The following is an 11987-nucleotide window of genomic DNA, read 5'->3' as shown; positions in this document are numbered from 1 at the left end:
TAACGAAGGAAAGCAGCACCTATGTGTGACATTAACCCTTTATAGAGTACCTATGTTCTAGAAGTCAAATAAAGAAACTTTCCAAAAATACTGATAAACATTTTGCTTAAAATAAATGTGACTTTCATTAGAACACACTTTGATGGAATCGGAAATAAATTCCATAAGACGCCATTCAATATAAAGGGTTAAGTTGTGGATGCTTTAAATCATAGGTCAAAGTAAACATTCATTTACTTGACCATGATGAAATACATACAAGCCATTAGGTACTATAACGGCAAATTATTGATTTTAACCATGGGAATAACATTCCTTATCATGAGACCTATAAATTTGATAGAATATTGTATAAATTCAAAACTAAAAATTACAAATAATAAATGAGCAGTTATTGTAAATTTGTATTTATATTTCGAAGGAAACTAAATTCTTTATAAAGATTATGAAATCAATAACTCCATTTATAAACCACTTAACTAAAACAAGAAACTAAACTTTGACAATTCTATATAAAATACAAATAAATGAAACCTCTTTCCTACATAAAAGAAAACAAATTACAGAAGAAATATTTAACCTAATATTAATAATGTTCCCTTGAATACAAACAGGAAGATGTAAATAGTACTTGAAAGCAAGAGACACTATAGAAAAACTTTGGGAACAATTCTGTTAAATTTTAATTTATTGCCATTATTAACAGTTTAAATTTTTGGCAATTTTGGTGCTGTAACTAATGGGTTGGTTTGTTCCAGGATTTTACGACCTTCGCTTTTGTAATCAAAGGTGCAGTTATGTAGCTCAGAGTATCTGTGAGCAGCACAAAAGAGTTTTTCACAGCGACAGGTATAGACATTAGTTATATTGAGTCTCTTCTTACATTCTGCACATCGACTCCTAACTGTGTGCGATTTTTTAGGAGGGGTTTGCGATATAGACTGTGAGCCTATTTCCTGGGGAAGATTTTGTGAATGGCCAACTTCCCCAGCTAACTTATGTGCTGGATGAAGCAAACTACCACGGCCGGAAGCAGACAATCGTCGCCTTACTTTCCTAACTGAGCGAGATTCGAGGTTAAGTTCTGTTTGGTGTACGATTGCTGTATCATTTTCTATTCTATCTTGTTTGACATCACGATTTTTGGCTGATGGTAACATGACACTTCTGCGTCCGTACCTTGGAGATCGTATTGTCACATCAATTAATGATGACTGAAGAGGAAGTGTGAGATCTATTGTAGACTTTTTTTCGTGTTGTAGAATCTGTTCAGTTCCATTATCTCTTTGTTTAGGTATATCCCCCGCCATTTCTAACTGAGAATTGCTGTAATGGACTCTATGAGGTCTCTGCCTGTGCCACTTTGTGTCACTGAGAATATCACACAATTCTTGAGTTGCTTTTTGCTGTTGGGTGAGTTCGTCTGGAGATGTTTTTGGCCGGTCGTCATCGTCATCTAAAACGAAACGGGAGACCCTGTAGCGATTTTGTCCACTGCCAAGAGCTGTTGTTACACGCTCCCGAGGTAACTGAGATATCGTAAATGTTGTTGGTTCCTTGGATGGCACTATAATTGGATTTGGAGGAACAGAGAAATCTTCCTTTCCTACCAGAGTATCATTTTCTTCTTCTAAAATTGCTATGTTTGGTGTCGATACAACTGACATACCCGGATTTCCACTAACATTTAAGTCTTCCCTAGAATTTTTTGGTTTACCACTGTGATTTCCACCTCCTACAGGTCTTCCTTGTCCGTAATCACTGTTCCTTCTTGGCTTCATATCCAAGAGCGGTATATTACTTGCAGTGTTATTGCTTTTTTTACTACCAGAATGAGGAACAGATGTTGGAACTATTGCTGGTAAATTTTGGTGTCGTGGTCCTTTCCTACCAAGCTGGTTCACTATCAAGTTACCGTCACGTTCACTTACGTCTTCTGAGAGTCTAGTTTCAACATCTCTATTTCGCCTTACTTTTAAATTATTCTGTGTCTGTATAAGGGAACTCGTTGTCAGATAAGAACCTGTGGCACCTCCACCTGAACGTTGTCTGTTTGGGGTGGCAGATGTTAGATTTCTTTCTGATTTGCTGATTGGAGGAAGCTGCAGGATATTACTCTGGTTCTTCGTCTGCTGAACTTCAATCAAGTCAGGAGATGATTTACGAACGAGATGGGGACGAGGTGTTCCTCTGCGATTATGAAGTAATGGACGTTTAGCTGACAGAACTCGGGGAGATTGCTTCTTTGGCTGTAACAAATAAAAGTGCAATTATTAATCTCATTTCTATTGTAGGCTCTGAATGGCACATAATTATGTGATTAGATTTAACGGTATCAATATTCTTTGATTACAGGTAGTTTTTGGTTTAAAATATGATTTCATTTCTGAAGCAGCTGTTGCAAAAGAATTATACTGTATTTAATCGTGTAATAGTCGCCATTGCATATTGGTCGCATCCTTATTTACAGACAGACTGATCAGAACTTCAATATTTCACTGCATAATTATTGTCGCATGGATATTTCCGTTCATTACAGTCAAGAAGTATTTAAAAACTTGCCTCTACTGCAACACAGAGTACTTTTATGCTCAAGGTGGAATGTGCGAGAAACAGTAGTGGGCGCTAACGAAAGTGAATGGAATGAGGTGTGAGATGTTAGCACCAAGACAATGGCCATAAATGAAATTATTCCAGAAATCCCACGTAAATGTGCAGTAGCAAAATTCAGACTGCATACAGCACACGATTATTTGGCCAAACACTTGAATAAAATAGGAATTTACACAAATCCAAATTGCCCTCTATGCAACAAAGAAGAAGAAATGACTGAAGATCATCTCATAACCTGTGAAGTTCTACCTGATGGATCCACCATAGAGAAATATTGGAGAGCAAGAACGCTAATGGCTTCGTTGCCAAAGCCCGGCATTAGATAACAACAACAACAACATGAAGGGTTCAGAACCATAGTGGGCCAAGCACCATTTACTAAACCGTGACAATGCTTTTTAGTTCTTTGAAGTATTCTGGTTATTGTATTGTGTTTGTGTTTAGTGAAAGATTTTAGATAAGGGCGCAAATAGCCATAGTAGCTGACGCGCCCTTTTTAAACCCCTCTAACTAACTATTTACTAAAACCATAGAAAACAAGGGTTAAAATGAAGTTATTACCATAATTCAATGGAAACATATAGCAAGTAGTATAAAGTATATACATTAAAACTACATGATATGTCAATCTTCATTAAGCTATGGTATTCACTTAGCTTTAACCCTTGCTTTCTCCGTTTTTAATAAATTGTGCTTGGCCTACTAGACTCTGAACCCTTCAAATGTCTTCAGTCCAGTACAGTTTGAGTGGTTGTTGTTTACGAGTGTTCAAATACTTTTTTTTTAGGTCTAGACTAATCATCTTCCCACTGGCTGATCCAGTAGTCAGATAATATCGATTTTAATGTATCACATGTACTGGTAGTCATGTTTTTAGTCAATTAAAAAATGTATAACACCATAGTAATTTTTATTATTTTTTAAGGTATTATTCACGTGGAGGTTCCAGCATCCCACACTGATACCGGTTCTCCTCCTTCCTTCACTATGAATCATCATTCTTCACATAATGGTCGCACCATATACTTTAACTCGGGGTGGGGGGAGGGGAAATTAAAAATGCAATGATTATGCGATGAAATACGGTATAATAAATGTTACTTTGTGCTGACCCTGTGCCAATGGACTTTTCCTTTCTCCATGACAGTGGGTATAAATGCTTTCGAGAGATGGATATTTAAAGCTAGGACCTCACCTCATCTCACTACATCTCGCCAAAATATTGTAAAAAATTGCACAAAATTGTAGAAAATTACTAAATTATGAAACTATAAAAATTTGTAAAAAATTTAATTGTAATATTGTAAAATTTTGACTTGTTCCACATCTTAAAGCTTCATTGCTCATGTAAGATCTATGGAATAAAATGAATGAATGAATAAGTGCTCTGAACGCACAAACATGAATTTTATGAATAAGTATACAAAACTAATCTGAATTTAATTAACGAAATTAAATTCTGTATATTTATTTCGATTAGAATGGGAAAGTATTGTGATACTACAAAAGATCGATTTCGGAAATATTCAGTGTTCCTGATACCGAGAAACTGGATTTTGGCATGCTAGAATAGTGAAAGATCATAACGCACTTCTCATTCAGAGATCTGATTTCACAGTACTGTTAATTGAAAACATTTAGAATCTAATCATACACCACTAATGTATTTTAACATTTAGATCACTTTTAAAAACCCATTTCCTTAGAAAAAATATTAGAAATTCTTACAATACAACTACTTATGGAAAATTAATCACACAGACCTACATCTATATTAGCTATACAATTCATAACGAAGTCAAATATCTTACTTTTTGAGATTATAAAAGTGTCTTTTGTGTGCAGTCCAAAAAACGAAAGTTCATATTATTATTTGATTGATTATGCCTTCAAACAACAGTTCAAGAAAATTAATTTCAAATTCTTATAACAGCATTAGCTTTAGAGAAAAGCTGCAAAGCAAACTGTAGCCAGTTTATTTTAAACTATCAATAACTGTAAATGCTGCTTTGTTGCTCATACATATTATCAAGTCATAATGTTTCAAATGTTTCGTACAAATTGTTTTATTCTGGTGAAACTAGCGTTCAAAAATAAAAATGTTATTATAATATTTTTGTCATTTTAAAATGAAGAATCGCCTCTTAAGCCATGGTGTATACAGTATACTCTTTATCAATAAAGACTTGATAATATTAAAATACATGCCTTTTTCTGCAAAGATAGTTTTTCCATCCTATTTCGAAGTTCTTGCATCTTTCCCATTGTAACAGAGTTTTCCTGAAGTCTCTTTGCAGATTCTTCTGGTTCCTCTTCAGCAAAAAGATTCCTAATGAAATAAATTAATTGATTGATGTTCGAATTTAATTATTGTGTAATGCTCTAACTGGAAATATGGATTGCACACTGTATATCAGGTTATATCTAGAGCCCGAATTTATAGACACTATAAAGTAGTATTGGTACTGTGTATATTTCTAACCATACCTCCATATGCGTCTGATATCAGATATTTATGGATACTTAAGCGTAGTGTGAGAAACAATGCAATCACAAAAGCCTTTAAAGAAGACGAAACAAATTTAAGTGCAGCATCTCTTGACAATTGTAATGGTAGCTTGCACGTTAATACACTCAGCATGCAATTCAGTAGGTGACTAATTATTGTCTCTTTTAGGTATTCTTAGATAAGATTGGAAGATTTATATCTTGTAATGCTGTAAACCATCCTTTCTCAACCGTAACATACACCACATCTACTCAAATATAGTAGATGCTATTTTTAGCTTATAGTACATATAAATTTGAGCTCTAGTTATATCATATAAATAATTCATTGTACACACAAAATAACGAAGTTTCAACTTAAAAATAAAAAACCCTGGTACTGCATATACAGTAAAACCCCGATAAGATGATATTCAAGGGACCGGGTGTAAACCGCATATTAGGCGGGTATTCTAATTTTGACTTATATACAGTATCTATTAGCATTTTTCTTTATTGAAATACATGATTCATGAAAGATAATACACTATTACTCCATTATGTAATTACTGTACTGTACATCAAAGACTTTTACTATATGTACTGTACTTAATTCTTTCAAAAAAAAAAAAAAAAAAAAAAAAGAAAAAGTCATTTATAGTTGTTTGCTTTGTGCGTGTACTCAAGTCCTCATGTTTACTACACTTCAGTTTCCTACGATTACATCCTCCCGACGTCACAGCTGTAGTGATTGAGTCGCGATTTTTTATTATCGTTCTTAATGTCGATGATGGGATTTCTAATGAATCAGAGAGTTGTTTCTGAGTAAGAGTACTGTTCTCATCGTACTTTCGTAAGATTTCCAATTTTTTCGACACAGAAAGCGCTTTTTGTTTAACACTCATTGTATTCACGTTCACAGACACTTCAATATACTAAAGGACAACAAACTGCCCAGCAAAAATTTCCAGAATTTTATTATGGCCGAGTGAGGAATGTTGTTTCAGAGAGAGGGTTTGCAAGAGGGTGAGATATTGTAACTGTATGTAGGCTTTAACCACGCAGGTAAGGAGAGCGTAACAAGAGGGTGGGGTATACTAAGTTATGAAGTATGAATGTTTAAATGCGCAGGTAAAGGGTCGAATACCGATATTTTTCAGGTTAATGGCACCAGTGAGTTCAGTGACCAAGATGTTTCATTGCTGTTACAGTACATTGCTGAAAATTACATCGAAAATATTCCACAAAAACAGCGTATTATGTGGGACTTGAGCACAACAAACGGGGTATTTTATAAAGGCGTTATGAAATGTGCAGGGACCGAACAAAAAAGCATATTACACGGAATAGCGTAATAAGCGGGCACGTCTTATCAAGGTTTTACTGTACTTACATTCCGAGCATTTACTCTTTATGATATTGTAAAATAATATTAAAAGACTTTTACTTTTACTTGTCTAACATGGGGAGGAACTAAGAGGTGATTGTTCCTGGTTGGATAACTATGGAATTGAGACTGTAAGTCCAAATTGTGTAAATTAATTTTAGTACGTATAAGACAATTAAATATGTACTGATTAACAACTGTGAGAATATTAAGATCTTTAAATAAAGAGCAACAATGTGCTACATAAGAGGAACTGGAAACTATACATAAGGCCTTCTTTTGGAGAATAAGAATTTTGTCAACATTGGCACTTTTGCCCCAAATATGTATACCATAAGTTGTAATACTTTGGAAGAAAGCAAAGTAACGTTGCCGAAGATATTCATAACTACTACTATACTGATCATAATTTACTTTAGACGATTTTCAATCACTGATAAGATGTTGGATGAAAGTCAAGGAATTTTTATATAATGGCAATGAAAATGAAAATAATAATACAGTAAAATCCCTCGTAACTGGCACCCAAATAACCGGTAATACCAAAACAACGGCACTTTTGGCTTGGCAAAAAAAAAAAAAAAAAAAAAAAAAAAAATTAAATCTGCTAGATTGCCACAGTCTGGGCTGTCAGTTTTACCACATTAGGAAGTTCACACAAACTTTCATTTTCAGTGAATATTCAAACCTAAAATTTGTGTATTATTTGTGTCGTGTGATGTGTTTTAAAAAAGAAAATTCACACAGTTTTTGTGTTTATTTAGTTATGTTTGGGTCGTCAGTGTTGCCACATTAGGAAGTTCGCACGAACTTTTATATTCAGTGAATATTCGAATCTAGAATTAGTGTAGTATTTGTGTTGTGTGATGTGTTTCAATAAGGAAAATCCACACAGTTTTTATGTTTATTTAGTTATGAGCAAGTTATAGTGAAATAATTTCACATGACTGCAGTTTCAACATTTAACACCATGAAATATGAACTTCTTTTTGTATATAATGGTATTTATTCAATTATCCGGCAAAATCTCGTATCTGGAACTAGCCTGGTCTCTTTGATGTTGGTTAAGAGGAATTCTACTGTATAAGAAATAATTAGGTACATTTTAAAGTACTGGTATTTTTGATCGGTGTTCATTATAGATGCCTGTTGCTAGTAGCCAGAGTTGGGGTGCAGTCAATATATACTGCAGGGCTGTGTCTTCTGCAACTGGTACTGATGATTTTAATTTACTTCTTTTGTGGTTTATGGGTGGACAGTATAGAAGAATGTGTTCCAGATCTTCATCATAATTATTACACCACAGACAAGTAGGATTATCAGAAATGTGAAATCGGTGTACGTGAGTGACAATGTAACCTGTTCTGGCTCTTGTTAAAAATGTTTGAACATGTCTGGGCAAGTTTTTGTACATTTCCAGGTCATTTATCCATCATTTCTCGTGAACAACAACAACTGAAGAGACTACAGTGGACTGTAGTGGACTATATGTTGTCAGCAAACAGCTGGCTACATTAAGAAGATTGATTGATTGATTATAGTACTGGTAATTCGTTTAAAGTCGTTTACTTAAAAAAGTAATAAAAAAATTAACATCTGGGCACTGCAATACTATGGACTTAGGACAATGACTTTTCAAGGCCGATAAAAATCTTTAACAGTCTTACTTCAATAAAATAAACTGTAAAACTGGGTCGTAGATTTATGTAATTTCAAAGAATCTCTGTCCTAGAATGAGAAAATTCCAAACAAAATATGGACTATTTCTCTCTCAAGTCAAAATTCAACTCTGATAGTTAAGTAAACCACAACGGGGGACACGCTTCTGTACAGGGGCAGTGGCATTTCTCTAAGGATCGAGCCCAATTTAAGTGTGTGTGTATTAACCGAAAAAAATGTCATATAAACATGCGTCCTATTCTCAATATTTTCTAGCCCATAATTTTCGATTAAAACACACACACCTAAACTGGACTCTAACCTTAGAGGAAATGCCATGGAAGCGCGCCCATTAAATTAATTTCAGTCGAAGTCTTAGATGATGGAAAACTGAATCAAAGGAAGAAAATTCTTACCGAATGGAAGAACCACTCCAGGATTCTGAAAGTGGCGAATATGTTCCATCTTCATTTTCAATAACCCTGAACAAATTGACTTGGTCTCCTTCACGAAACACTAAGACAGTCACACGACATCCGGGAGGCAGACGCTCAAACATGTCCTCCCTAAAAATGAAACATACAGTTTAAAATGATGCAAAAAAGCGTGTTTATATTTTGGACTAATTCCAATTCACCAAAGAAAGACAGAGAGGTTGAAGGAAACTTAATATAAACACTGAACGGTAAAAGACTATACACATACCAGTAAATACATTCTAGATAGGAGTAACCTGCAAAAAGTTAACTATCGGCTTAATGGATCACTTCTAACAACTCAGGAGACTCAAATTCTAGACAAAATTCCTTCACATTTCTCAATTACAAATCATAGATGAAAAACATTGAAACAAATATGAGAAGAGTTACATTTAATGATATTGAACATTGATGCCATGAGACAATTTGTATTAATTCTAGATAGTCTATGCAGGGCTATTGTAGGGAATTACAAATACATTTCAAACCTATGACACTATGCTCCTGTTGCCTTAAGAATCAGCACTGAACCCGTTGTCCTAGGCAGAAACATTTAATCTACCGCATGAAGAAATGGAGCAGGATATGTACTCGAATACGCGCTTCAATTAAGAGATGAAAGGGCTTACCTGTTGTTCTCGACAAATTCTCGCAATTCCTTCCAAGCCAGTTCTTCTCCAGGGGGGAGACGTCTAGTGCTGATAGGTCCACCTCGCATTGATAAAACCAGCTTGAGTGTGGCACCATCTTGTATAGCATAATCAATGAGACAAGCAGAATCATCTAATTCTTGGAGGTTATACAAGAGATGTTGATGTGATACGGGTATACCTGCAATAATATATTAAATTATTTTAAATGACTTGATCCAGAAAACAAACATTTAGGCCTGACACGTGAAGACTTTGGGTTGTTTACCTTCAACTCTCTGAATCTTGGATTTGATTGACATAACAGTATCAAATGGTGATACTGTCATCTCAAATGCCGTTCCAGTAAGTGTCTCGATGTACAAGTCCATAGTTCCCTCTTGTCGAAGAGAAGAATGAAGTGTTGGTTGATAGCCATGTTGTGACATTATACATTCATCCAAAATATATTGTAAATAAAATGTTAAATTCACTTTAGAATTCCTTCACTTCATTTGGCAATGTGTACTATTTGTAAATAGTGATATAGAACTTAAAATTATTTTGTACTTCACTCAATATCAAGTCATTACAGTCTACAGATACCCACTTTTTTCTAAGCATTCCACACACACTCCGCAATACAATAATTTTCCACTTCAAGAAATTGTTTTGCAAAGAATCATGTAACCAAAGTCAAAATTTTGATGTGATATGAAACAAATAATTTTCTTTCATTTCACAACTATAAATTCCAATTAATTAATGTTTGTGTAAACCAACAGTACTGTCAAACAGCTTTAAATATCTACTGCATCCAAAGAATGCAATAATTTTCTTCATTTCACTGCGATTCCTTGCAGAACCGTCTGCTACACTCTACTTCTGTTGTCACTTGTTATAATTCATTGTCAAGTGCAGACTAACAGGAATGCAACAGAGATACCAACAATACAAAATTATACACTGCATCTATACCACATTACGTTCACTAGCTTATAGCAACAAGGTAAGTATTGAAAGTACTATTTAATTCCTAAAGTTGTAATTCTTAGTATAAATACAGACGATGACGACGTAAATAACGAGTGGTATATATACAAACGATCTTATGTTTGGTCTATATTCGTGCATCACAAACGACCTGAGCTGTTATGTTGGCACTGAATCGTTTGTCAAATGTTCTCCCTTTCGTGAAAATAAGAAATAGCGGCACAATGTCGAAACATATCCCGGGAATTTCAAAACTTCTGTAACCCGCATAACATACAATCAATTTTATTTTAACCTCCATAAAGCTTCTTTGTTTACAGCGCTGATCGCTGGACGAATATTTTCGTCCTATGTTAATATGAATTCTTCATTCCGGCGATCATCTTCCATAGATTGTCTTTTTTTTTTTTGGACTGTAGTATTGATTTTCGCTTCATTATCAAAGCATTGTGGAATTTTATTGCTTGTGACTGCCAAAGAATTTTATCCAATAGGAACAACTCGTGTTTAAGAGTAATATTATTGAAATATTTAATGATTTGTCGCATTGTAAATATTATAGTAGATTCATATAAGAAAACAGCATTATTTTTTTTATTTCATTTACAGCAACTTGTTACCACACAAATTCTTTTCTTTGTGAGTTTTATAGTAACTGGAACTCATATCGTTAAGGGCTGAATACATAATCAGCATTTCCTTTTCAATTAAAGAAACATCTTTATACTGCTTTGTTGAGATTATAATTCACAAACAGGTGTTAATTCTGGGGTGCTCAAACATGGCAGTATTTATATAGGTTTTCCTTCAAATACAGTCTTTTAGAACATCGGTACAGACGCTAATTGTCGCGAAATTACTTCAGAATCAATATACAGCGATCATCGCCGACGGTAGTAGCGAGTTGCGACAGCGTACATCTAATTAATTATAATTAATAGCAAAGATTGGTCCGTCGTTCAGCGTCGTAAATGAACTAAAACTTAATTTTGGATTTCTGAACTGTATTAATTGAATGAGGTAGTTTACATTGTGTCGGTAATAGCGTGCTGTGTCGATATTCATCTCATAATTTTAATTAATAGAAACCATGATTACTATCGCCGGCGATAATGGTCCGTCGATTGTATTGTATTGTATTTATTAACATTCCATGGTATTCATACATGCTTACAGCTAGAATATGGAACAAGTCAAAAAACTTAATACTATTATAAAATCTTAATTTATAGTCACAATCTAGATGAAATATATACAGACGAGATTTACAATATAGTCTACTAGTACAACACAAAGTTTTAGTATCAATTTCATGAAGTGTTATTGAATGTCATGAATTCACATACAGAATAGAATGCGTGAGAAATTAGGTACTTCTTTAATTGGCCCTAAATAATTTTATGTTTTGAGTTTTATTTTTTATATCGATAGGGAGGCTATTAAAATTTTTTACTGCCATATAACGCACGATAGACTTGCCGATGGAGTATGAAAGTCATTTTTGACGTGTATTTATGCTATGAACTGTTGAATTAGTTACAAAGTTTTCACGATTACATACGAGGAAGATTATTAATGAAAAGATATACTGACAAGCCATGGGCATTATTTGTAGTTTTTTTAAAATAGTCCTACACGATTCCCTAGATTTGACACCTACTATTATTCTAATTACTTTTTTTGTAATAGAAATATATTGTTACTATCTGTAGAATTTCCCCAGAATATTATTCCAAAACT

The 11987-nt window shown here is 34.1% G+C and overlaps 1 protein-coding gene across 1 annotated transcript; it reads right to left on the bottom strand.

The window, feature by feature from the left end:
• Positions 1-391: 391 nt before the first annotated feature.
• LOC138700267 (AN1-type zinc finger protein 4-like) lies at positions 392-10157 on the bottom strand. The gene is made up of 5 exons (XM_069826767.1): positions 9544-10157; positions 9255-9456; positions 8563-8712; positions 4822-4942; positions 392-2249 (listed from the first exon to the last, which is right to left on the bottom strand). Exons 1-5 carry the CDS (start codon positions 9701-9703, stop codon positions 708-710), a joined length of 2175 nt encoding a protein of 724 aa, XP_069682868.1. The 5' UTR covers positions 9704-10157; the 3' UTR covers positions 392-707.
• Between the last annotated feature and the right edge of the window lie 1830 nt (positions 10158-11987).

The sequence above is a fragment of the Periplaneta americana genome, chromosome 5 (assembly GCF_040183065.1).
Source record: "Periplaneta americana isolate PAMFEO1 chromosome 5, P.americana_PAMFEO1_priV1, whole genome shotgun sequence".
Lineage (NCBI taxonomy): Eukaryota > Metazoa > Arthropoda > Insecta > Blattodea > Blattidae > Periplaneta > Periplaneta americana.
Note: the sequence above shows the minus strand (reverse complement) of the source record. Positions and strands in the feature narration are given on the sequence as shown.

Excerpts from the sequence above, each read along its gene's own strand:
- LOC138700267 (XM_069826767.1), bottom strand. The coding sequence starts at position 9,703 with ATGTCACAACATGGCTATCAACCAACACTTCATTCTTCTCTTCGACAA. Across the intron at positions 8,713-9,254 it reads GAATTTGTCGAGAACAACAG|GGAGGACATGTTTGAGCGTC; the intron begins GTAAGCCCTTTC and ends TTTCATTTTTAG. Across the intron at positions 4,943-8,562 it reads TGGAGTGGTTCTTCCATTCG|GAATCTTTTTGCTGAAGAGG; the intron begins GTAAGAATTTTC and ends TTATTTCATTAG.